Source organism: Heterocephalus glaber, unplaced genomic scaffold (assembly GCF_053883595.1).
Source record: "Heterocephalus glaber isolate CG9 unplaced genomic scaffold, H.glaber_assembly_v1.0 deba00001472, whole genome shotgun sequence".
In the NCBI taxonomy this organism is placed as follows: domain Eukaryota; kingdom Metazoa; phylum Chordata; class Mammalia; order Rodentia; family Bathyergidae; genus Heterocephalus; species Heterocephalus glaber.
Window position 1 is genome coordinate 96,234,029 of NW_028258315.1, and position 22,636 is coordinate 96,256,664.

General features: G+C 49.0%; 1 protein-coding gene across 9 annotated transcripts in view; it reads left to right on the top strand.

The window, feature by feature from the left end:
* Ptprg (protein tyrosine phosphatase receptor type G) overlaps positions 1-22,636 on the top strand; it is a 674,743-nt gene that overhangs the window by 540,031 nt on the left and 112,076 nt on the right. For all 9 annotated transcript variants that reach the window (XM_087181616.1, XM_087181619.1, XM_087181612.1 and 6 more), the window contains one exon: positions 5,691-5,883. In XM_087181616.1, coding sequence (XP_087037742.1) covers positions 5,691-5,883 — 193 coding nt within the window. The remainder of the gene's footprint in view (positions 1-5,690; positions 5,884-22,636) is intronic.

The following is a 22,636-nucleotide window of genomic DNA, read 5'->3' on the forward strand; positions in this document are numbered from 1 at the left end:
TAAAAAGGCAGTGAATAAGCCAGGCATGGTGGTACATGTCTTTAATCCCAGCACTCTGGGAGGCTGAGGCAGGAACATCACAAGTTCAAGCCCAGCTTGGGCAGCTTCACAACATAGTGAGACCTTGTCTCAAAATAAAAATAAGTGTCTAATTTGTTTGCCTCTGGATGTTGAAATTTTTTTTTTTTTGGGGGCAGGCAGGTGGCTAACAGTAAACTGAAATGGATAGAAAAGGTATCTGCACAACGCTTTTCGAGCTAAAGTTACCTCTTTGCATAAAGACTAGAGCACCTTTGGCATTAAGCTCATGTGCTTAGGAGGCAAACTGCCCAGGTTCCATTCTTGGCTCCGTACATTGGCCAAAAGCTAAACTACTCTGCTACTTAGTGCCTCCGTCTTCCCATCTGTAAAATGGTCACGGCTGAGGCACCGTAGGGCTTAAATGAAAAGATGTCCCTGAAATGCCTAGACCTAGTGCTTGGCACAGGAGAATGTGCTTGGAAAATAATTAGAGGGTTTTTGTTGCTGCTATTAAATGTGTGGCAGTCCTGTAAGGCAGTGCTGTCCAGTGGAAATAAGACAGTCCACAAGCATCATTTTATATTTTCTACTAGTCACATAGGAAAAAGTGTAAAGAGCAAGAAGTGAAGTGAATTTAGATGAGATGGCTTCGTATATCCAAAATACTCTCTTTTCCATGGAAGCTAGCCCCATTTCTAGAGGAATAGCCACATGCGGCTGCTGGCTGTCACAACTCTAAGGTGTATCTCAAGGCTGTGACAACAAGTGAGACACTTATTCTCATCCAACACTGTACGGTGTGCAGTGCATGCGACAGACACCATTCCTGGTGGGTAAGATGCCATCATCTACCCAAGAGAGCACGCTTTCCTCATTGACTGTGATGCAGAGCTTTGCTTTGCAGGAGGGCCCGGGTGCTCCATTAGTTAGCTATTCTCAGATTTCATCTCTGCAGCTATAGTTAGTAGTAAACTTGGGACGGGATGCTCCAGGCTGTTGGGAACTTAATATTCCATCCTGACTGTCTAGTTTAATGATGAAGTGACAAAACCGGGCCTACCCTGTTGCCTGTCAAAAGTACAGTGAAACAGAAGTGTCTCCGTGACCTTAGGTGAGACACAGTGCCCAGTGCTTATTGTTGGGTTGGTTATTGTGCTAATAGTGGACTCCGGTTTTGTTTAATTGCCCCTACATGTCCATCCCTTAAAACACTGCGTGTATCAGCCTTTCAGGGGCTCATAATTCTGTCTCTTTTGCTTTCCTCTCACTTCCCCCTTCAGCCACACGATCCCTCCTCACATCTTGGGGACAAAGCGTTCGCTGCACAGGACTGGCGTGAATAGATTTCAGCTCTCCTTTGATTCCAGCCAACAGATTAAAAACTAATTATTCTCTGTAATACTTTTATAATAAAAACTAAGTTGAAATGATTTATATACACTTCCAGCTAACACATTTGCAATTCAAGGTTAAAATGGTTCTTGAAACAGCACTAGTTAAAATGCAATTACAACTCCCCAAGCAGGAATAAAAAGAAAGAAATGTTTTACACATTCACTTCAAAAGTTTAAAAGTCAATTTCATATTATAGAAATAAAAACTTTCATTTATTTTTACTAAATGATAAAGACTTCATTAGTTCTATTAAAGTAAAGCTAGATCCCAGTGTGTTTATTACCTGCCTATGGAAAGGCTCAGGCAGCTGGAGCCGGGCTCTGGGGGTGCGGAGTGCTTTTCCGTGGGGCAGCAGCGTGTTCACGCAGCCTGCTTCTTCCTGGGCCGGCCCATCGGGGTTGAATTCATGTTCCCCGCACCAGAGTCCCTGCCTGGGATGGCCGCGGCCAGCGAAAGGGAGCTGTGTGGGTCTTGTGTGACCACAGCTAATTTCCCCATGGGGTGCTTCTCATGCAGGGAGTCTTGCTGGGGAGTCGCACCTGTGGCTCAGGGTGCTTGAGAGTATGACAGACATCTCACAGACTGCGCTTCTAATCCTCACCTTCCCTGTGGGTTCCTGTGTGAGCTCAGGCAAATCACCTAATGTCTCCAAGCCTGGTTCTCTTATCAGTCAATAATATTAATACCACCAGTGACAGTAATGCCACCAGCCTCCTAGAATTTCTGTGGTGACCAAGTAACGGACAGTACATACTGCTTCGTACACAGCACCTTGCACATAGTAGGTGCTCGATAAACATGAGCTACTACTGCTAATGTTATTATAATGATATTGTTAATAATGTTACTTTAATGTCATTGTTTGAAGCTAAAAAGAAGTTAGAAACCAAAATAATGCTTGCAAAGTGCTTGACAAATATCTGGCACAATAACAGACTTGATAAATAATAGTAGCAAGAAAAAAAAGAAGAGAAAAGCACATACAGGACTTTATGGGGCTGTATGTGTAGAGAACAGTCATAGTTACCACATTCCTCAAAAATTAATAACAGCAATACTGATGGTAATATTGGATGAGCACGCTGTGTGCCAGGAATGATTCCAAATGTTTTATATAAGAGACTCATTGAATACTAAAACCCTACAAAGTAGACGTAATGTTGTCTTTGTCACACAGATAAGGACAGTGAAGCACAGAAGGATTAAATAAGGGGACATTTCCCAAGGTGGGTTTCAAGACAGAATGTGGAACCTTAGGTAGCAAGAGTAAGTTCTGGAGTTGGAGATGTTGACGCAGGCTAGACCAGTAAGGGCCCTTGGTGAAGAGTGGGAGACTTGGAAACAGTGAGAAGCAAGTGTGGTGTGATCTTGTTTCCCTTTTAAAGGAGCAGCGTGCCTCTCTCAGCCAGATCCCGAAGGGTGAGGCAGGTCCAACACCAAACGCGTGGACGGGTCAGAGGCCAGGGAAGCGCAGCTCGCGTGGTCTGTCTCTGGCCCCAGAGTCACACACGGGGCTCAGAGGCCATCAGTGGACTTCCTGTGTGGGTGACTGCTGCTCCCTGCCAGGGTGAGGACTGTCGCTTTCTATCCACCCAAGAGCCACCGATGGCCAATCATGCCCGTTACCAAAGAGACAGCGGAGTGATGGGCTTTTAGTGAATGCTGGCCACCTGCCCAGGGCATCTGCTAAGTCTGCTCGGCTTGCCCTCCTTGCTGAACTGTAGTGTGTGACTATCAAGCGAAGCTATGATGCAGTTGGCAATAAAATATCACTCGGGTCGTCAGTTCGCCCTCAGAGCCACCTCGTCCGCTCTTCAGCATCTGTGGGCAAGTTGAGTTACTGACCAGACCAGCGCTTTCAAGTCACAGCATGTCATTAAGCTGTAAGAGCAATTGACGCAAAGGCATTTTTGTGTTAAATTCAGAACCTGCCTCTTTGTACAGTTATATGACTAATTCTTTCCTGAGGCATCAGAAGCAAACTTTGTAGGAGAACTGAACGCTGGCTGTGAAAGATGCAAGTTTTCTAAAGAATAAACAAACGTAGGGGTCGTACTGCCCAGACAGCCTCCAGCACTGTTCTCCATTCATCTATTTTGGGACAGACTGCTGTCTCTTCTAGAAAGTTTCTGGTCCAACTCACTATGTATGGCAGCCCAGTCCACCTTTTGAAAAAGACCCTGAAAGTTAAGGGAATTCACCCTTTATTTTACTCACAACTCTACGGCTTTAATTTAAGCCAGTTTCCTTTTATGTGGCCTTTTCTAGACATAGAGAAGAGCTGGTCAGCATCTTCCACATACGTGGCCTTTAATCAAATTCCTCCTTACCTGTCCTTCTCCAGACTAAACAGTTCCGCTTCCTTTCACCTTTCCTCTTGGGATTGGTTTACCATCCTTGAAATCATTTTCCCTGGTCCTGCCTAGACCAACTCCAGAGGGTTTTTGTCAATTCCTTTCATATACTCTTAGGAAATGATTTTCTCTAAACAGAAACCTGTCCTCATGGTTTGAGGCATGTAGTTTGATTTTGGTAATTTTGTCAAGTGAGTCACATAACAGGGTTGAATTGATTTTTCAACACCTTACTTGTCTTCTTCTAAGTGGCTAATATCTGGATGAGTAAACAGCTCAGTTTTCTTAATTTTTCTGTCATTTATTACTTGCTCTCTTATAAATAAAGAAGGAAGAGTGGGGAGGACGGTTCCTTTGGCTCCCAGGCCAGGTAAAAGACCATCCTGATGGAGTGACCTAATGAGAAGGTGGACTGGCCTTCTTCGTGGCTTATTAACACTGTACAAGCAGTAGAATAAGGGAGAAGGTAGAACGATAGGTGATTGCTTTTGGCTAAAATCCCTCTGTGAATCCATTGCTTTCTCATGCAAAAAAAGAGTTTCTAGTTGTTAGCAGCAGGCGTTTTCTGGGTCACCCTCACAGGCTGGTGGAGAAACAGTAGTGTTGGCTCCAGGCTTTAAAATGACCGTGGAGAGTGGGCTGAGTCCATAGTGTTTCTTTCGTTAATCTTCTATTTTATGCAATCTATTAGTGTTCCTCTGGCCCCCTGCACACCTGCTTGGAGAGCCACTCAGCCTACTGGGCTGTGGCTGGCCATGCCATTCGGCCTGGCCCTGCAGGAATGGAGGGGCACAGGGGCACGAGCAGCTCCCCTGGGTTCTCTGTTCTTCGCTCCAGAGTCTGTTCCCACCCGGAGGAGGCGACACTGCTGGTGACTGGGCATTTCCGATTCGGGCCATTTCGTTGGTGAGGAGGATCCCTTTGTGGTCTGATGAGAATGCGTCTGTGAGGACTCATCCCAGTTCTGTCCCTCATGCACAGTGCGGGGCCCATTCTTAATGATCAGGGTGTGGGGCCACAAAGGACCCCTTTTGATAATAGAAATAAGATCCTGGAGCTCTGATTGTTTATTTCATTGCCTTCCCCAAAGTTTCGACAGCACTTTGGTGGCTGATGTTATTTAATAATAATGATAGCAAATTTCTATGGGAGGCTTGCATAGGTTTATCTTTTCAGGAAACTTTAAAGGTAGGTTCGGTTTTTGTTTTGTTTTGTTATTTTGGTATTGGAGATCGAACTCAGGACCTTGCACTTGCCAGGCAGGCGGGGGAACCACTGAGCTAAATCCCCATGCTGGATAGGTTCTGCTATTACGGATGTTTCACAGGTGAGGAAATTTAAGCTTCAGAAAGCTTGAATGGTTTGTCCCTAGCCAGCCATGTGCTAAGTGGTGAACCTGGGCAGTTTAACTTATGCACGCATGTAGCATTTATTGACTTGGTTACTTGGGTAACTTGGCCCAAGTTTTGTCAGAATAGGCTTATTAGTAAGGTTTAAATCACTGATACTGAGGTCCTATGGTATGCCAGGAACTGTTTTCAGGGCAGTACATAGTTTATAAGTGTTTCGTCAAGACGTCGTGTTAACCAGACTCCTGTGAGGTAAGTACTGTCCATCATATCATCATTTTCCTGAGAACATGGGACACTCGGGGAGGTTAGGCAACTTGCTCTGGGTCCTAGAATAGGTGTGTGATGGAGCAGGGCTCACACCCAGGTAGTCTGACTGCTGGACCCACCAGCTCCGCCGCGGCTCTGTGCTCCTGCCCTGAACGCTAAAGCTCTGCCGGGGGAACATAGCAGAAAGCGTCTGCCCCTGGGCCTCCTGCCGCTTCATGCTTTTGTCACCTCTACTGCTTTGGGTCACACAGCTTTCTAATTGATGTGGGTCTTTTTCTCCCCTCTCTGGTTTTCTGTTTAGCTCGAGGCTTTTTATTCCATCTTCACCACGGAGCAGCAAGACCACGTCAAGTCAGTGGAGTATCTGAGAAATAACTTTCGGCCGCAGCAGGCTCTGAATGACAGGGTGGTGTCTAAGTCCGCGGTCCGTGACGCCTGGAGCCACGACATGGCAGACTTCTTAGAAAACCCACTGGGGACAGAAGCCTCGAAAGGTAAGTTTGGATTAAGTGCCCTGGCCCGGAGGAAGATTCCTTAGGATAAATTACTTTAAACTGAAAGGAGTTCAAAGCCAGCCAAGAATTAGAACTTGGTGGTAAGAGCATATGTCGCTCTGCTAGGAGAAGCTTGTCTGGGTGATAAATAGACGCAGTTGTGGGAATAACTTTGATTAAATAGATATGTTAAAAATTGCCCTTTTGACTAGGAATAGATCAGTCATTTTGTCTGTATTTTTCCCTTGTACTTCAAAACTAATTAGCAATGTCTAATGGAAACTTTTTGGAGATCGTCTTCCTTTTTAACCATTTCCCTGTTGCCATCAGGACCTTTCCTGAGCGTAAACATCAGGGCCCTGACCTGCTCCCCCACCCAGTGCTTAGCATTCCTGCTCACGTGCACACCCAGCAAGGACTCCAGGGCCTGCTCTGCACACCTCCTGCGAGTTCCTTGCATCTTAAACTGTGTAACAGTTTGATTCCCATATCTGATAAGCATGAGTTTACCATTTTCAGGCATCTTAATCTTTTCCACTTCAGCTTTCTCATGGGAAATGAACATGAATTTCTGTCCCAGGAAGCCAGGGAGTCTGATTCTCCCTGACCCCCTTGCTTCTCAGGCTCCAGGGTTTGTCAGAGGTAGGCAAGCAGCTTGACAGATACTTGGCGGGCCAAGGTGGGTCAGAGTTCTACTACTTGGAAGGGAGGAAGGAAAAAGAAGGAGTTTTCTTATGATGTACAGAGATGGGCACTCCTCAACCCAGGGTTCTCCTTTGGAAGTGAGCTTGGTGACGTGGGAATGTTCAAGTCACCACGTCACAGTGGAATGACACTATGTCAGTAGCATCATTTGGGCTGGGTATGGTGCTGCACAGCTATAATCCTCGCACTTGGGAGGCTGAGGCAGGAAGATTGCTTTGAGTTCAAGGCCAGCCTGGATTCCATAGTGAGTTCCAGTCCAGCCTGGACTACGTAGCAAGACCTTGTCTCAAAAACCAAACAACAAAAATAGCATCCTTCCCTGAGAACAATGGGGAGAACTAAGCTCAGAAACCTGTGAATTATCTTAGTTCAGGCCAACATAGAAAACCTCACTTGGGCTCATTTTTTTGAAACTTAGCTAAAAATAAAGAAAATAATAAAACTCACAGGTTCCTTCCTAAGAGAACGTGGTGGAGAAAAGCGGGACTCCTGGGAATTCGCTGCTTTGTGAGGTGTCTATGCAGAATGCATGCAGGGGTGAGGAATGCACATCCCAAGTCAGCACAAGACCTGATAGCTTGGGGTTGCTGAGATCTTGGCAGCTGTGCAGCTCTTGCCCAAAACGTGGGCTGAGCATATGGACAGAGAGGTCAGCTCTGCAGAGAGAAGGCGTGGCCTCTGTTACTCAGTAAAAGTAAAGATAATGGTTTTTCTAGCATTGAGGGTCAAACCTGGCAAGATCTACTTCTGCTTTGGGCCAGGCCTTGGGCTCATCCTTAAATGCTCAGAGTCAGTTCTTCATTCTTCAAGGTTTGTTCCAATTGTCGTCATGGCCGTGGCTGACTCTTAAATATGTGAATGTTAACTAATTTCTGGCCTTTGTGTGTGGGGGGGTGGATACCAAGATTGAGGAACAGTCCTGTTTGAGTTTTTAACATTGTAGAGAAGTGGAAAGTTTCCCCTCCTCGGAGGACTTGACAACCGAGTCCATGAAATCAGCTGAAAGTAGGCAAAGTAATGGGAGAAGAGGTATCCAAGTTTATCACATGTGCAGGGGTGTCACATGACAGAAGAGTGAGCGCCTGTCATGGTTCAGATCTAGAATGTCCCTCAAAGGTCTCGTGTTCAGAATGGGGCTTTTGGGAGATGGTGGGATCACAGGAGCGCTCCGCTCCTCAGTGAATGGGCCCATTGACAAGTTCAGAGTGAATGTGCTCTTAGAAGGTGGGGCTGGCTGGAAGAGGAGCGTTACTGGGCCTCTGGTTAGAGAGTAGATCTCATACCCTGACTCCTCCTCCCTCCTTCTCTTCCGGCTGCCATGGGGTAAGCAGTTTTCTTAAGCCCTTTCTGCCTTGGATCCGGCTGACCATGGGTTAAACTCGAAAACTAGGAACCAAATGAAACCTCCCCTCCATTCAGTTGTGGGCGTCAGTGTTTGTCCCAGCAGTGCAGTCCCTGAAGACCCTGCAGGATCAGGTGCTTCCTCCCGCAGGCGAGGTCAGGATCAGTGCCGCCCCTCAGTGTGGAGTAAATGACTCTGGGAGAGGTGACTGGGCCCTCCAGGGAGCGGGTGGCAGCCTGTGACCTGGGCTGCATGGGCAGCTGGGGGCCTGCAGCCCCCTCTTCTGTACTGTGAGTTTCCCAGGTTGATGAGACTTCAGGGAGCAGATTCCAAGTTCCTTTTGGAGAGCCTGACCTTAGGCAGACAAGGGGAGCTCAGAGCAACCCTCACCAGATGCCCTGTCTGAAGTCCAAACTGGCATATTTGGGCATTGTGTTTCCTGAGCTGCTCATACGGACTACTGGAATGGTGCACATATGCACAGCAGGATGGGTGTAGTACAGGCCTCACTTGACCTAACGCCCAACTAACAAGCACTCGGTCAGTAACTAACATCCTGGCATGCCAGGGTGACCCCACCCCTTCCTAACGGTGGCCACTGCCAGAGCTTAGCTTTGCCTGTTTGTACATTTCAGGCCATAGAGTGAGTCATCTGTGCAGCTTGTCCTCTTTGTTCTTGCTTCTCCAGCTATATGTTGGTTTTGAAAGTTCTCAACGATGTTGCAGAGAATTGAGGTTTGTTCTTTCGTACTGCTGAATTCTATCGTGTGACTATTTGGGAACTTATTCACCCCTTACAGTATACCTGAATATGTGGATTGTGTCTCAGTTTTATTGATCCTGAAAAATTCTTGGGCATGCCTCTTAATGAATATATAGACACGCCTCTGGATGTGTACCCGGGAATGAAATGGCTGCCTCCTAGAATCCATCGGTGTAGGTATTGCTGAACAGTTTTCCAGAGTCACGAGGCGTGCAGTACTTTATGCTCCTGAGAGCAGTTTAAAAAAACCTGCCCCTCACCCCTCCCGGTACTGGGGCTCAAACCCAGGCCTGCACACGTTCAGTCAAGCCCTCCACCACTGAGCTACATCCCCCTTCCATTTCATTTGCAGCCTTTTAAAAAGGACAGTTTGTACACTATAAAACTCCATTTTTATAGATGTGCACCCCACTTGGTTTTAGTAAGTGTGTAGTTGTGTGACCATCGCTGTCACCCAGGTTTAGAGCCATCTTCCTGTCCTTGTCACAGATGGTGTCTCTACAGTCGGCTGTCAGTTCTTCCTCCTGACTTGAAGCCCAGGCAAGCTCAGATCTGTTTTTCTTTCACTTGATGTGGGATTTTTAGATTTCTCCATGTTGTGGCATGTATCAGGAGGCCATTCCTTTTTGTTGCTGGAGACTAGCCCTATTTGCTGTTTAATAGATTTGGTGAGATCTAACTCATGTTTACAGAGTTCATTCTTTTGAAGTATGCACTTCAGTGGTCTGTAGTACACTCCCAGCATCACAGGAGCATTACCGCTACCTGCTTTTCTCACCCCACAAGAAACTCCGTGCCCATGAGCAGTCACTAGTCCCTTCTGCCCCTCCTTTCCTAGCCCTCTCTCCCTCAGCCCCAGACAACCACTGATCTACCTTCTGTCTCTTTGGATTTATCTGTTCTGCACATTTGTTGGAAATGAATCGTAGAATGTATAAATTTTTGTCTCTGGGTTCTTTCACTTAACATACTATTTTTTTAAATTCATATGTATGTTCCATTTTATGACCAAATAATAGAGTACTGTATGAATGTACTACATCTTCATCCAAGTCTCCATTATCGGATAGTTTAAGTTTTCCCATTCTTTTGGATATTGTAATAATGCTTCTCTGGGTATTCATCTTCAGGTTTTTGTATGAACATGTTTTTCCATCTCGGGAGTACAACTGCTCACATATCGTAAGTCCAGGTTCAGTTTGATAGAACTGCCAAACTTTCCTGAAGGAGCAGCACTGTTTCCATTCCTATCGTCACCACTGATTATTGTGCATCTTTTTTTATTTTGGCCATCCTAGTAAATATGAAGCCATTCCCTCGGTACTTCTGATTTCCATTTCCATGACTAAGGACACATCTTTTTGCTTGTAAAACCACAGGACCTGAAACTCTAACTTAACTAAATGCACCTTCTTTTCTCCACAAGGAAACTGAGGCTGTCGACAGCACTGTAGACAGAAGGCCTCCCACAGATGCTCACTCTGCTCAGACAGCCAGGAGGGCATACCCCAGTGATGGCGAACCTCATAGAGATGAGCACCCCACCTGCAACCCAAACCCCACTTATGTATCACAGAGTGCCAACACTGCAATGAAACCTGGATCCTGAGGTTTTAGTTTAGAAAAAACAGGTCATACATTAACATTTTTGTCTTAAAACCACGATAACACGTGCCATAGGTTCGCCGTCCCTGGTGTAGATGGCCACTCTGAGAGGGAGAACCAGTCAAGAGGCATTGCAGAGGGGGAATGCTTTTTCTTTTCAAAGTTCTCAGCATACAAAAAGGCCTTTAAAAATAGAAGAATGTATTCTGTAATCTTTGGGTAATTCAAAAAGAACAAAGCCAGTGTGATCAGCATTCTTTGTCAGATCATCATTGGAAGCTTGCAATGCCCAAGAAAGCTATGATGTTTTATGCATTTATTGGGTTATTGTCACAGAAGAAAGAAAAATAAATGAATCATGTATGGCATGAGTTGATAAACTGTTTTGGTTAAAGCCCCGATAAATGTATTGGCTTTCCAGGCCATATGAGCACTGTGGTAACTCCAGCCCTCCCATTGTAGACTGAGGACAGCCACGGACAGTGTCTTTCAGTAAAAGTTATCTACACAAATAAGTCCAGAATAGATTTGACCTGGGAACCATACTTTACTGACTCCCTGCGCTAGGGGATGATTCAGAGTACAATGGAAAACATCATGGGCACGATGTAAGGCAAACATGTTATGCCTTCGAGTTGGTGGTAGAGCTAAGGATCTAGTTAAGTGGTAGAAGGTGTGCTTAGCATGAGAAAGGCTATGAGTTCTATCCCCACCACTAAAAAATCAAAAACAAAAAATAGTGGTAGCGCCTGTGGTTATGAATTGCTTTTCCTTCCCTCTGTAAGCCCCGTAAGGTTTATTCACTTGCTAACCAATTTCTTAGCATTTCAGCTTATTACTAGATCATCTCTCACACCAGAGTGTGACCAGAGCCCCGTGAGCAGAAGGCAGCCCCTCCATGCTCAGGACCCTTGTCTATGGCAGTAGCCGGAGTGGTTCTGTGGCGGGTGCCTGCGTGAACACCCTGCTGTAGGGAAGGTGGGACATAGTAGAGAGAGAAGATTTCATGGGCTGTCGTTTCAGTATTCTGTAACCCATCCTGGGCCCCTGGAAGAGCATTCTGTGACTAAGTGCTGAATGCTGTCTATTGTGAAGGCTTTTGAAACAGTGAACAGAGAAAGATAACTTTCCTTCCAACAACATGAAACATATGGTTTATTAATTTAACGAAACCTGTTCAGCCCGCAGTGGAATCAAAACCACTTGATCTGATAATTTGATTTGATGGCTTAATTAAAGTGACACTGTATAATATAATAAAAGCAGAGGCGATGGAAAGGACACGGGCTGCCTGAATAACCCTCCAGTCTCTTAAGCCAGTGTTGCGATTTTTGGAAAATGGTTTTTGTTTCTGTCAGTGGAGGGATCTCTTTTTAAAGTATATTTTGGATGCTGAAGATTACTTCCTGCTTTGGTTAAAACAGTTTTAAAAGACATATCCCACCATGGGAGAATGTCTGAAGCAGTCAGTTTTAAATCAGAATACATTGAGAAAGAGCATCATATTTTCCACCTAAATTAGCAAATAAAGAAGTAAATCCATGATTGCTTTAAAAAAGAGTTTGACTTTGAAATCATGGTTTTCTGCTATTTTTGGAGGAAAATATTAATGTTGTTCTATTTTCAGTTTAATCATTTCCCTTGCCAGATTAACGAGCTTGAATTACGTTATCTTATTAAAAGAAGCTCCAATGTGAACACTTAGTTCTTTTGTAGGCAGCTGGCCTCCTAGAAACTCTTCCAGAAAGTTTTCCTGTCACTTCTAGAAACTTTCAAAAGCACACCAAACTGCTAAGGAAACAAGAGAAACAAAATTTGGATGCAGCCTCCTGGGGTGTTTTTAACCCCTTTTTTTCAAAAGTAACTTTCTTTTGCCATTATATTTTAACTTTCAGAGTAGTTAAGGAGGAAGGCAAAACAGTAGCCATAGGCTTTGATTCTTGAAAGGCCCAGGTTCTCACTTTCTCAGAGTCCTGCCATGTGGTATCAGGCATTTGATGTAAATATGTAAGAGTTGAAATAGGTCACTTTTGAAGTTTCGTAGCCCTTCCTGTAGCACTGTCTCAGTCTGCTTCTGTTGCCACCCCAGAATACCAGAGTCTGGATAATTTATAAAGGAAAGGGGTATATTTTGGTTGTGGTTCTGGAGGTTGGGAAGGTGTTGCCATCCTCTTGGCTCCTGCTGACAGTTTCAGGACAGTTCACCTCGTAACAGAAAAGCAAGGAACATGTATGGAAGAGAAAGAGGACAAAGGAGCTGACTGGCCTGATAGCGGCCTGCTTTCCTGAGAGCTGATCTAGCCATAGGGGAGCCACCCAGCCCTTCATGGAGGTGGAACACTGTGATGGTGTCACCTTCAGGGCCCGCACTGCTCATCACCATGACACTGGGGACCACGCCTCCCTGTGGGGACCTTGCCTCCCTGTGAGTTCCAGAGGAGCCGGCCTGAATATTCAAACCACGGCACTGCTGGCTATTTTGGTTCCTATTTTGTGGCCAGTAAATTTCTTCCCGTGTGTTGCACGTCTTCAGCTGCCTCTGCAAAGGTGACTGAGGGCAGAAGCTGTGCCCAGAGCACCCGTGGTAGGAAGAGGTCAGAAAGGCTGTGGTGAACCAGTGCCCTGTGGCCTCTCTGTCCACGGGTGCCTAGGTGGTCCTCTGGCCACCTCCAACGGGATTCACTGTTCACTCATCAAGCACTGTGAGCAGCTGCTAGGAACAGGTTCTAGAAGTAGGGGTGAACATGGGACAGGTCCTGTATCATGGAGGGCACATGCCAAGGGGAGAAGTAAACAAGTTCATGATAAGGCTTCACCACTGTTATGAAGGAAATCAAGCAGTTGTGTGAGTGTGGGGCTGGAAGGCAGAGATTTGGAGAAGGCCATTTGCACAGGCCCTGAGGCCTAGGAGCCAGCCTGGGACCGTGAACAGAGAGTGACATCAGATGAGCCAGCCCTGGCCAAGAGCTTTCTTGGGAAGGACTGAAGATGATACTCTTCAAGCGAGGGCAGCCTTTGCTGGATGCCAGGCAGTGCTGTGGAGTGAGCTGAACATGGTCCTGTGAGCCTGCTGCCCAGGCTGTTGGGTGCACATGTCCCAGGGGACTTGCAGGAGGCTGCTGGAAGATTCCCGGATGACGGTGCCCATGGTAGAGGTAGAGGTGGGGGGTTGGAGGTGGAACAGAGCCTCCCTGAGGGGGATTTGTCAGCTGTCAGAGGATGCGTGTGGTGAGAGAGGGAAGTGCAGTCTTGTGCTTCCTCTGAACAGCTGAGTCGCCCGGCACCCCCAGCGAGCGAGGGGCTCATCCAGGGCCCCTCAGCCGAGAAGCGGCAGAGCCGAGCTGTGAGCCCAGATGCTCTGTGTCCAAGCACACCATTCTTTCCACCATTCAGAACCAAATGAACGCCTGAGTGCTGGTTGGTCTCCGTGCTTTAGATGTCATCAGGTGGCTTGAACAGCACAGCTTATTTCTTCCCTGAAAGACGGTGCTTGCGGGGATCTGGTGCTGTTAGCTTCTTAAAAGCCATCACTGGACTTGGTCTTTGCTTGGCTTTCTCTGTCTTGTCAAGGTATCGTGGGTGCCCCGGGCACAGGCCCAAGGCCCTGGTTGCAGTGTCAGCCCCTGGGAGCCCTGTCACCCACCTGACCCGGAGCATGGAGCCCCATCAACAGCAGAGCTTGTACGTTCTCAGGTCGGCAGGGCCTCCGGTTCCTAGCACATGGCAGGTGCACAGGTGTTGGCGACTGACGGGATGGTGCAGGCAGTGTTAGGGCGGGACTGTGCCAGGAACCGCACTTTCTTGTTCGCAACTCAGTGGTGGCTTCTTTGTATGCTCAGGGCACCAAGATCTGCGTGACGTGATTTTTGGAGAATGCACTTCTGAATAGAGGGGCCGTCCTTTAGGTGGGAGTATGAAGCTAGGCTCTTGGCCTTTGTTAGAACTTCTCCAGGGAAACCCATAGGTCTTAGTGGGGTCCCCAAGTTAACACTTGCACACTCCCCAGCCCTATCTCGCATCACTCGCTCGGCATCCTCCACGTCTGTCCTCAGCTCCCAGCTCTGCCTGTGGCTCTCTTTGCAGGGAGCTTTCCTGGCTGCCCTGGCCCAGCCTGGTGAGTCAGGACGACCTTACCTTTCCCAGACCACTGGTGTGGCTAGAGACTTTTTCCCTAATAACCTGCTTCTCCTTCCACCCTATAAGCTCCAGGAGGATCAAGACATTTTCTGATTTTGTGTCTCTCTCGTTGGAAAGAGGTACTATGATTTCTGTTGGCTCCTCAGTAAATACTGGATTGGATGGATGGGCGTGCAGATGGATGGATGGATTATTAAGCTAATGCTTGTATCTGGGTGGTCAGGACTAGAAGATTCTTGCCACAGGAGTTGGCGCAGTTGGGGCAGCTACAACCTAGCCAGGCCGGGTGTTCTTAGGGGTACACAGCCAGGCATTGTGAGTAAGGTTCCCCATCATTCCTTGTACCTGAAATCAGGCTCCTGGTATTTGAGAAACCATCTTCCACTCTGACCAAAAGCCACTTTGGATGGAGGCCTTCATTTAAAGAGAGAGAGAGAGCACTTTCTCTGCTGTCCCTAGGCGTGGCTTAAGAGCAGAGCATGGAGAGCTCAGAGCAGCAGGCAGTTGGCCGGTCGTGTTCCCACCTTATAAATATTACCTTCTTACTTCCTCTCCATCTCCAGGCAGGTAGGAGGTTTGATCTTCAAAGCTGACTTAACAGCTGTCCCATAGCTTCTGCCTTGCCTTGCTCACCAGAAAAGTCTTCTCTGACATTGGATTCATTTGTGCAGGCACCGTGGTGCTTGTGGGCAGCAATGGGAGCTGATAAAGGCCAGCAGCTCGCTTCCCCTGGCTTGCTAAATGGCGCTTAGATCTCCTTGGAGCCCCAGAGGCCTGGAGCCAGGGGACAAGGCTGCTTCTCTTCACTTCTCCTCGCCATTCTTCCACCAATGGCTCCTCCAGCCAGCACGGGCGGATGAGGCGGGTTTCGTCAAGTGCAGTCCAGGAATAGGAATGGAACCCTTGCCTTGCCCTGGCCTAAGACGCAGTCACCTCCCCTGCCGGAGGACCCAGGACAGCTGTGGGGTGGGGCTCTCTTCTCCCTTTCTGCACACAGCCAGTGTCATTATGGCTGCCGGCTCCACTCCTGGGCCACTCTGACGGGCATGGACCAAATCGCGTGTGTTGGCTGTCACGTTTAGGTCTCCACCTACACTGGGCAGGCACCACCTGGATGTCTGATGCTCAGCGCTGTCGGGTGCTACCGAGTGCCCAGAGATGGACGGGCAGTGTCTGTGCCTCTGGGCTGGCACCGGGAAAGGCTCCCGGGAAGAGGCTTTTCACTGAGGAGCGTGCTGACCATTTAAACTGCTGGGCCTCATCTGCCAACTGTGAAGGCCCAAGCGCCTCCAGGCATACGGACCTGTGCTGAGGTGGCCAAGCTGCTGCTACAGCGTCCTAACTTCAAAATTAGTGGTTTCTAGAAGGGCCCACCAGGGGGCGCTGCCAACTCGCAGCCTGGTCTCTCCCCGGGCAAATGGAGCTTCTCTGGAGCCCTGGACCCAGCCCGGTCCAGGAATCTAAGAGCAGTAAAGGTGTGGGAGACACTAAAGTCACACTGAGTAGGGCCGGCCTTACCAAGAGGCCAATTGAGTCAGATGCCACATCCGGGGATTTCACCCCCCCCCCCTTGCTGGAACTGAGGATGCGTCAGGGCGGCAGGCGGCGAGGAAGCACAGCTGATCACAGCTGATCACAGCTGCACATCAGGCAAGAGGCAAGGACTCCTTTCCAGTATAGTGGGTGTCCAGCCTATTCGTGGGAGATAAATTTTAAGAACCAAATGGAAAACCAACGAGGGCACCTCAGCCAACTCCGTTCTGATCATCTGAAGTAAGTTATGTAAAAGAAGCCTAGCCAAGTGTGTCAGTGCAGGTAACTGACTCCTGTGGCTGTTGGGATCACTGATGAAGCCAGCTCATGGCCTCCTAGCTCTTGGATAGTGCTTAGCTCGGTCTTGCATTGCTAAGGGCGGCTTTAGGGCTCTATTAGTGACCCAGCTGCTTCTTCAGAGCTGCAGCACCATCTCAGCAGTGAGAAATGTGAGACTTGGCCATAGCAAACCCCACTGCAATTCCAGGGCCTGGGCATTTGCCTCCCTTCACCGGCGGCTTCGTCTCCGGTCCAGACCTCTGTTGGAGCCCATGACTGGAGGCAGAGGGGAGACGGGAAGTGAAGAGGCACCACACAGAAAGGGTACTGAGCTGCATCAAGGTGAGACCAGTCCCTCAGCTCCCTTGGCAGGAAATGACAGTATCCTCACACTAAAGGGAGGAAGGGCACCTAAGTGTGGAATCCGGCCTCCAGCCAGAGTCCAAGATGCAGTTGTCACCAAGAGGGGCTGGAAGATGCATCATTCTGGACTTTGCCACCTCCCTCAGTGCTGAGCCAAACAGTGCCTTTTCCTGCACAGGATGTGGACCCCGTGGCCTTTAGCTCTCGGAAGAAGAGGAACATCATGTGAAGAAAGGACTCCAGGGAGGCAGGAAAGGACAAGAATAGCAAGATGGGGAAAGTCCAAACCTTGCTTCTGTCCTTGGAGATCTGAACTTCTGTCTGCTTCCCTGGGCACTGCCGCTTGTCACTGCTGGGGTGCTTTCCTGCATGTAGAGCTCTGTCACGTGCTCGGCAGTCCGTGTTTTCATCTGCTCTCCTCCATGGTCACTGTGACACAGCGTTCAGTATGCACTTGTTTGCTGAGAAGCTGATTTATAATTCATGGCTTATTCACAGAATGGAGGAAATGCCATTGCATGGTGTAGAAAAGAAGTGCACAGTCTATAACTTACATCAATTCTGACATCGTAGGTTTGAAACTTGAAAGCTGTTGACTGGGGCTTGCCTGAACTCAGAGCAGCTGTAACTGGGGTCTTCCAAACCCCAGGGTGGCCCCTGGAGTCAGACCCACCCTGGAACAGACCCCAGCTCAGCACTTACTAGCTGTGAGGCCTGGTCTCCAAGCAGCAACTTCTTCCTCCTCCTCTGCTGCCAGCTACACCTGTGTTCTTTGCAGTTTCCCCTCTGCAGGGCCTTTGCACAGTCTACTTTTTGGTCTGACACCCAGGCCTCCTGCCTTCCTGCCCACTGCATACATAACTGCTTCTTGTTCAGATTTCAGTTCAAATCCCCCTCTGTTCAGTGAGTGTTAAACCATCACACAGACCTTGAAAGTATGCATCTCTTCGTGCTAGGAATGTGTTACCTGAGCAGTACCACAGACCTCTTTCATCCCCTGGAGGATCCCCCGGGCCTCCTCTTATGGTCAGACTTGTAGATGCATAAAAAATACAATTGATTATGCAGGAAGCCAGTTATCCTTAGGTATTATCAGAATATTGTAAGGTGTGATATACTATTTTATCCACTTCTTGATGAAGGCATTTAAATTAGAAGGTCTGGCAGCAGCTCTAATAATCCCTAGACTTAGCAATAGGTAGCCTCACAGAGGTCCTGCTAATAAACCAGGTTTGTTGACAGCATTCAAGATGTAAGGAAATGGCACCTTTCAGTGAGAGGCTGGTGAGAATAGCAGGGTACTTTTCCCCACCCCAGTGAACAGACTTCTCTCCCCAGAGGCTCTGCGGGGCTCCAGGTTAAGAACTCTGATTTAGGAGAATTAAGGGGTTAATGTCTTTTCCCCTCCTGGGCCATCTTCTCCAGGAGATCAGAGACCATGCCAACCTCTACCCCATGTCAGGCCCTTTGTGCACAGCTACATAAACATCCAGCAGTGATAACTACTCCTGGCAGCACTCTTCCAGAATGTTTGTGTGCTCTTCTAAAGCGTTTTATCCATTCACTCCAGAAACTGTTACTCGGCCATTATCCCAGACACAGCTGGCTTTATCTAGAACCAAAGCATTCCGACCCCAGAGTGAACAACAGAATGGATGACCTTCTTAGATCTCGGTCTCTAAAACTAGGGTGAGGACGGGGGCAGCAACCCTGCAGAGTTACAGTAGGAGTCGTGACAGGGTTTGTGACTGGCACCAGCTCAGCGCAGGCCAGTCGCCGGCTGGGGCTTGTCACTACTCACGCACCACACAGAATGGCACAGAGGAGAGGTGTTGGGTGCCCAGTGTCACCCTGCTAGTCGCCAGCACCCCCAGGATGGCTGAGGGACCATGCACTCTGGATACATTTCTGATGGAAGAAGAATCACGATCGGGCTGTGCCCCGTTTTACAGAGACTCAAAGGAGAGGGAGGGTGCTCCAGGAGTCATCGAGAGACTCCTGTGCTGTGGTTTGTTATTGAGAAGGAAAGCACAGAGGTGAGGGGAGAGGCAAGGAATAGAGGGGTGGGAGGAAGCTCTTCGCTGGAAGGATGTTACCCATGAGAAAGCCACTGTCCTGGGGCTCCGGGATGCTGGTGGTGCCTGTGTGGGACGTCCACACCCTTTGGGAGCTGGGCTAACCCTTGCTGTCCTCATGACCACAGTACAGGGGAAGGACACATGGGAAGTGTATGAAGGGAACACACTCCGGTTCCAGTTCTGCACCCCTCCGCTCTGGGCTCGGCCCAGTGACTGGTCCCCTGGTCCCCAGGGTCCTCAGCCTGAACGCAGAAGATAACCAAGCCCACTTGTAGGCCTCAGTATCATGTGCCTGGGTGATTGGAGATATCCCACACCTGCCAGCTGCAGCTCTGACTCAACAGCATCTGGAAGTTGTGAAGTCTAGAAAACTGCCGAAGCCGGGGTCCAGCCCTGAGTCCCTCTGTGTGGTTCTGGCACTTTCCTCCGAGCTGTTTGCCCTTCACAGCTCTTGGCAGGGATGGGGGGCAGCAGTCCAGAGCCCCGTGATTCCAGGTGTGCAGCCCCGCGGTCCACTGAGGCATGCAGTGTGTACCCGGACCACTTTGATACAGGGCTTCAGAAGGCGCACTCTTCCGCCAGGGGCGTGTCTGCGCATTGCTTCCTTCAAGAACTGATGTTCACAGGCTCCGGGGCCAACAAGGGCCATGGGAATGATAGGCATTTAAGCAGTCTGTCCTCTAACTGGTCCTCCTGCTTTCAGGAGGTTGTTCCCGCTGGTCACTCAGACCCCGTGCCTGGGGTGTACCATGTGGCAGCCTCCCCCGCCCAGGAGGCAGAGCTTCGTTTCTGTAGGCAGCACTGTGAAATAGTGACTGTGTGCCAAAGTGCTTTATGTGAGCAGTCTATCTCTCTGACTCCTGATCCGTAATGTGCTCTTACAGCAGGTGTGACTCACGGGCTGAGAAGAGGCCCAGGGGAGGAGCCATGCACTCCACACAGCGCGGGCCACTTGGAGACTGAGCTGGCTGGCAGGCTGAGCGCATGCCTTTAGCTGCTTGAAAGCCCAGAATGAAGAGGATGGGTTGGGGGATCCTGAGCATTTACTTGTGGAACGACTGTGAACATATGCTTGATGTTGATTTGGAGTCCGAGGACCTTGTGTGCTCTGCTAGAGGCCTCTTCATTAGCCAATAAAGCCTGGGACCATAATAAGAGGCGGTCCAGAGGACAGGCGGGGAGGCTTGGGGCTGACAGCATCACCCTAGATGCCTGTGAAGAGCAGTCAGCCCCTGGAGGGAATGGCCCCTGGCCCCAGCGAAGCCAGAAGCTGATGTCACTTGTGTATAGAGCTGGGTGTGGAAGCTCCTACAGAGCTAAAAGCCTTGGATTTTGTAGGAAAGGATGCGTCAGGATGTTGTGCACAGGGTGTGGTCTCAGTGGCCCTCGTTAAGGGGAAGAAAGATGCCAGTGTTAGGCCCCTGCTGTTAGCTGCAGCAGGACTCCTGGTGCTCCTTGTTAGCAGAGGGAGACTCCCCTGGCCTCAGGGGTCTGGCAGCTGCAGTGGAGGGGGCAGCAGGAGGCGGGGACTGGGAGTCTAGCGGGGGTGGGTGCTGGCCCAGACAGCCACTGCCATGGTGGGTGGAGACTCAATTTAAACACCTGAATTTCCACAGAAAACATAGCACTATTCGGACCACCATGCGGACCTAGCAGCTTGTTTCTGTATGTGCTAGGGAAGCGGCAGCACATCCACAGCATTCCTGTAATTCTCACCCCATCCCGTCATCCTGCCTGCTGATGGGCACCCATTTTACAGAGGAGAACCCGGGGCTTCCTGGGTCTGCGAGGGCTCGTGACGCTATGCAGTCACTCCCTCCTTTCCCCGGCCACCTGCCATCCGGGGTGTTCCGTGGCCTCCTGAGAGGGAACCATTTTGGGAGCAGCACGTGTCCACGGATAGGAGGTATGGGTGAGACTGGAGACAGCGTCGCCACACAGCGGAGGCTGCTGAAGGGGCCTCCGGGACGGGGCTGCGGTACTGACTTTGGACCCGAGAACTTCAGCCGTGATGCTGCCTGCACAGCCGGTTCTCTGTCCCTGTCTGTGTTGCTGTCGATGTCTGTACCTGTCTCAGCGGACTGGGGGAAGCCAGGGACTGCACACTGAGCCACGGCCCAGCCCCATCCATTGTCACATTTTTACATTTTTGAGACAGAGACTTGCTAAGGTACTGAGTTGCCCAGTCTAGGCTCAAACTTGAAATCCTTCTACCTCACCCTCCTAGAGAGCTAGGATTACAGGCACAAAACACACGGAGCCACAAAATGCTGTGTCTTGCTCTGATGATGAAATCTGAGCCCCTGCCAAGGCTGTTAGTAATCAAGAGCTGGTTCCTGCCTGGGAGCTGTGTACAACTCAGAGGGACGGAGAGTGGACAGATGGTGAGGCCTCGCTGTGCCGGGCCCTGAGAGGTGGTGACACGGAGGAAAGCATGACACTGCAGCCAGATCATCAGTGAGGCTGGCCAGAGAAACTGACAAGGAAAGTGGAAACCCGGATGGGCCACCTCAGGCAGGCCGTGTGGACCAGGAAAGAACTAAAGATTTCATTCCCTGTACAGCCAGCACGCCGTGCATTCAGCAAACGTGTCCCAACTGCCTGCTATTGCACTGCTGTGGACTCCGGTAATGCATCGAGCAAGACAAGAGGCCAGGAGCTCACCTGCTACTGTGGGACTTTGATAAATACACTCAGGGAAGGCAGTAGTGGGATTCAGGCATCATAAGTGCTGGGAAGCATCTGAGCTCCATAGAGGAGCAGCCCTGGCAGTCTCCACTGGGGTAGAACTCGGTGCCAATGATACAAACACAGTTGACAAACATCTGGAATCAGCAAATGACTGATCCATGGCTGAGACTCACCCACCACCATCTTTTGTATAACATGAGCTGAGAATAGTTTACCAGGGAAGAAAATGTAAAAGACATTTTGTGGCACATGAAAGTCTTCTGAAACTGAATCTGAGTGACCACAGGACAGTTTTCCTGGGTACAGGTACACTTGTCATTTTTACATTACCAACTGTGCTGTTTAGTTGTGCTTCAAAGGCAGAGTCTGGTGTAACACAGAAGCCAAAGCTGTCTGAAACCAAAGCAGAAAATATTTATTATCTGGCCCTTTGCAGAAAAAGCTTGGCCAGCCTCTATTTTAGGTCCTCCTGGCCCTCTGCAAGGGCCTCGGCCAAATGTGTCCCCACTGTGCCCAGAGAGCAGCTCTCTGTCCTGGAAGGTCACAAGGGAGACAGAAGGAGAGAAATCTCTATTTGCACCACACTTCTCAGAGGCCAGACAGGGAGGGCTCCGTGGCCTGCCGACCTACAGACCCCTCTGGCCTTGGGCTCTTCCCATGGGTGGTCAGGGGCATGCACTGCACTCACTGGGTCTTGGGAGACCTCTTGGTTGCAGAATTTCCATCCCCATGGGCGGTCCCACTAGAGATGCCAGGCCGGCCTTTCTTGAGAGCTTAACTAACTGAATGTTTTCTATTTCGTTGAAACTGTGGGATTCTGTACTTTCACTCGAAGCAGTGGTACCAAACTTATTTATTATGAGCAAATGTATACAGGACTTTGAGTAAAACATAGCAAAGAAATTTGTTTGCAGAGCATTCACATCAGGCTGGGTGTACACTGTCACCTCACTATGGAGAGAGATTTCTGTCTGGATATCGAACCGCAGCATGTTCACAAGAATTAGCCGTGGTTACACTGAGATTCTGGATCATTTTTTTTCTTTTAAATCTATTTGCTTTTTTGTACTAATTTTTAAACATTTTGTAAATAGACATGAATCATCTTAATCCACACAGATTAAACCCACATAGTTGGGTTCCCAACTATTTTCATTCCAAAACATAAATAAGAACGACTGCATCTGCCTGTGGGTGAGAGAATTATTTATGTGGCTGTGATGTAACTGCTGGTGAGAGATGCATATTCCCATCCAG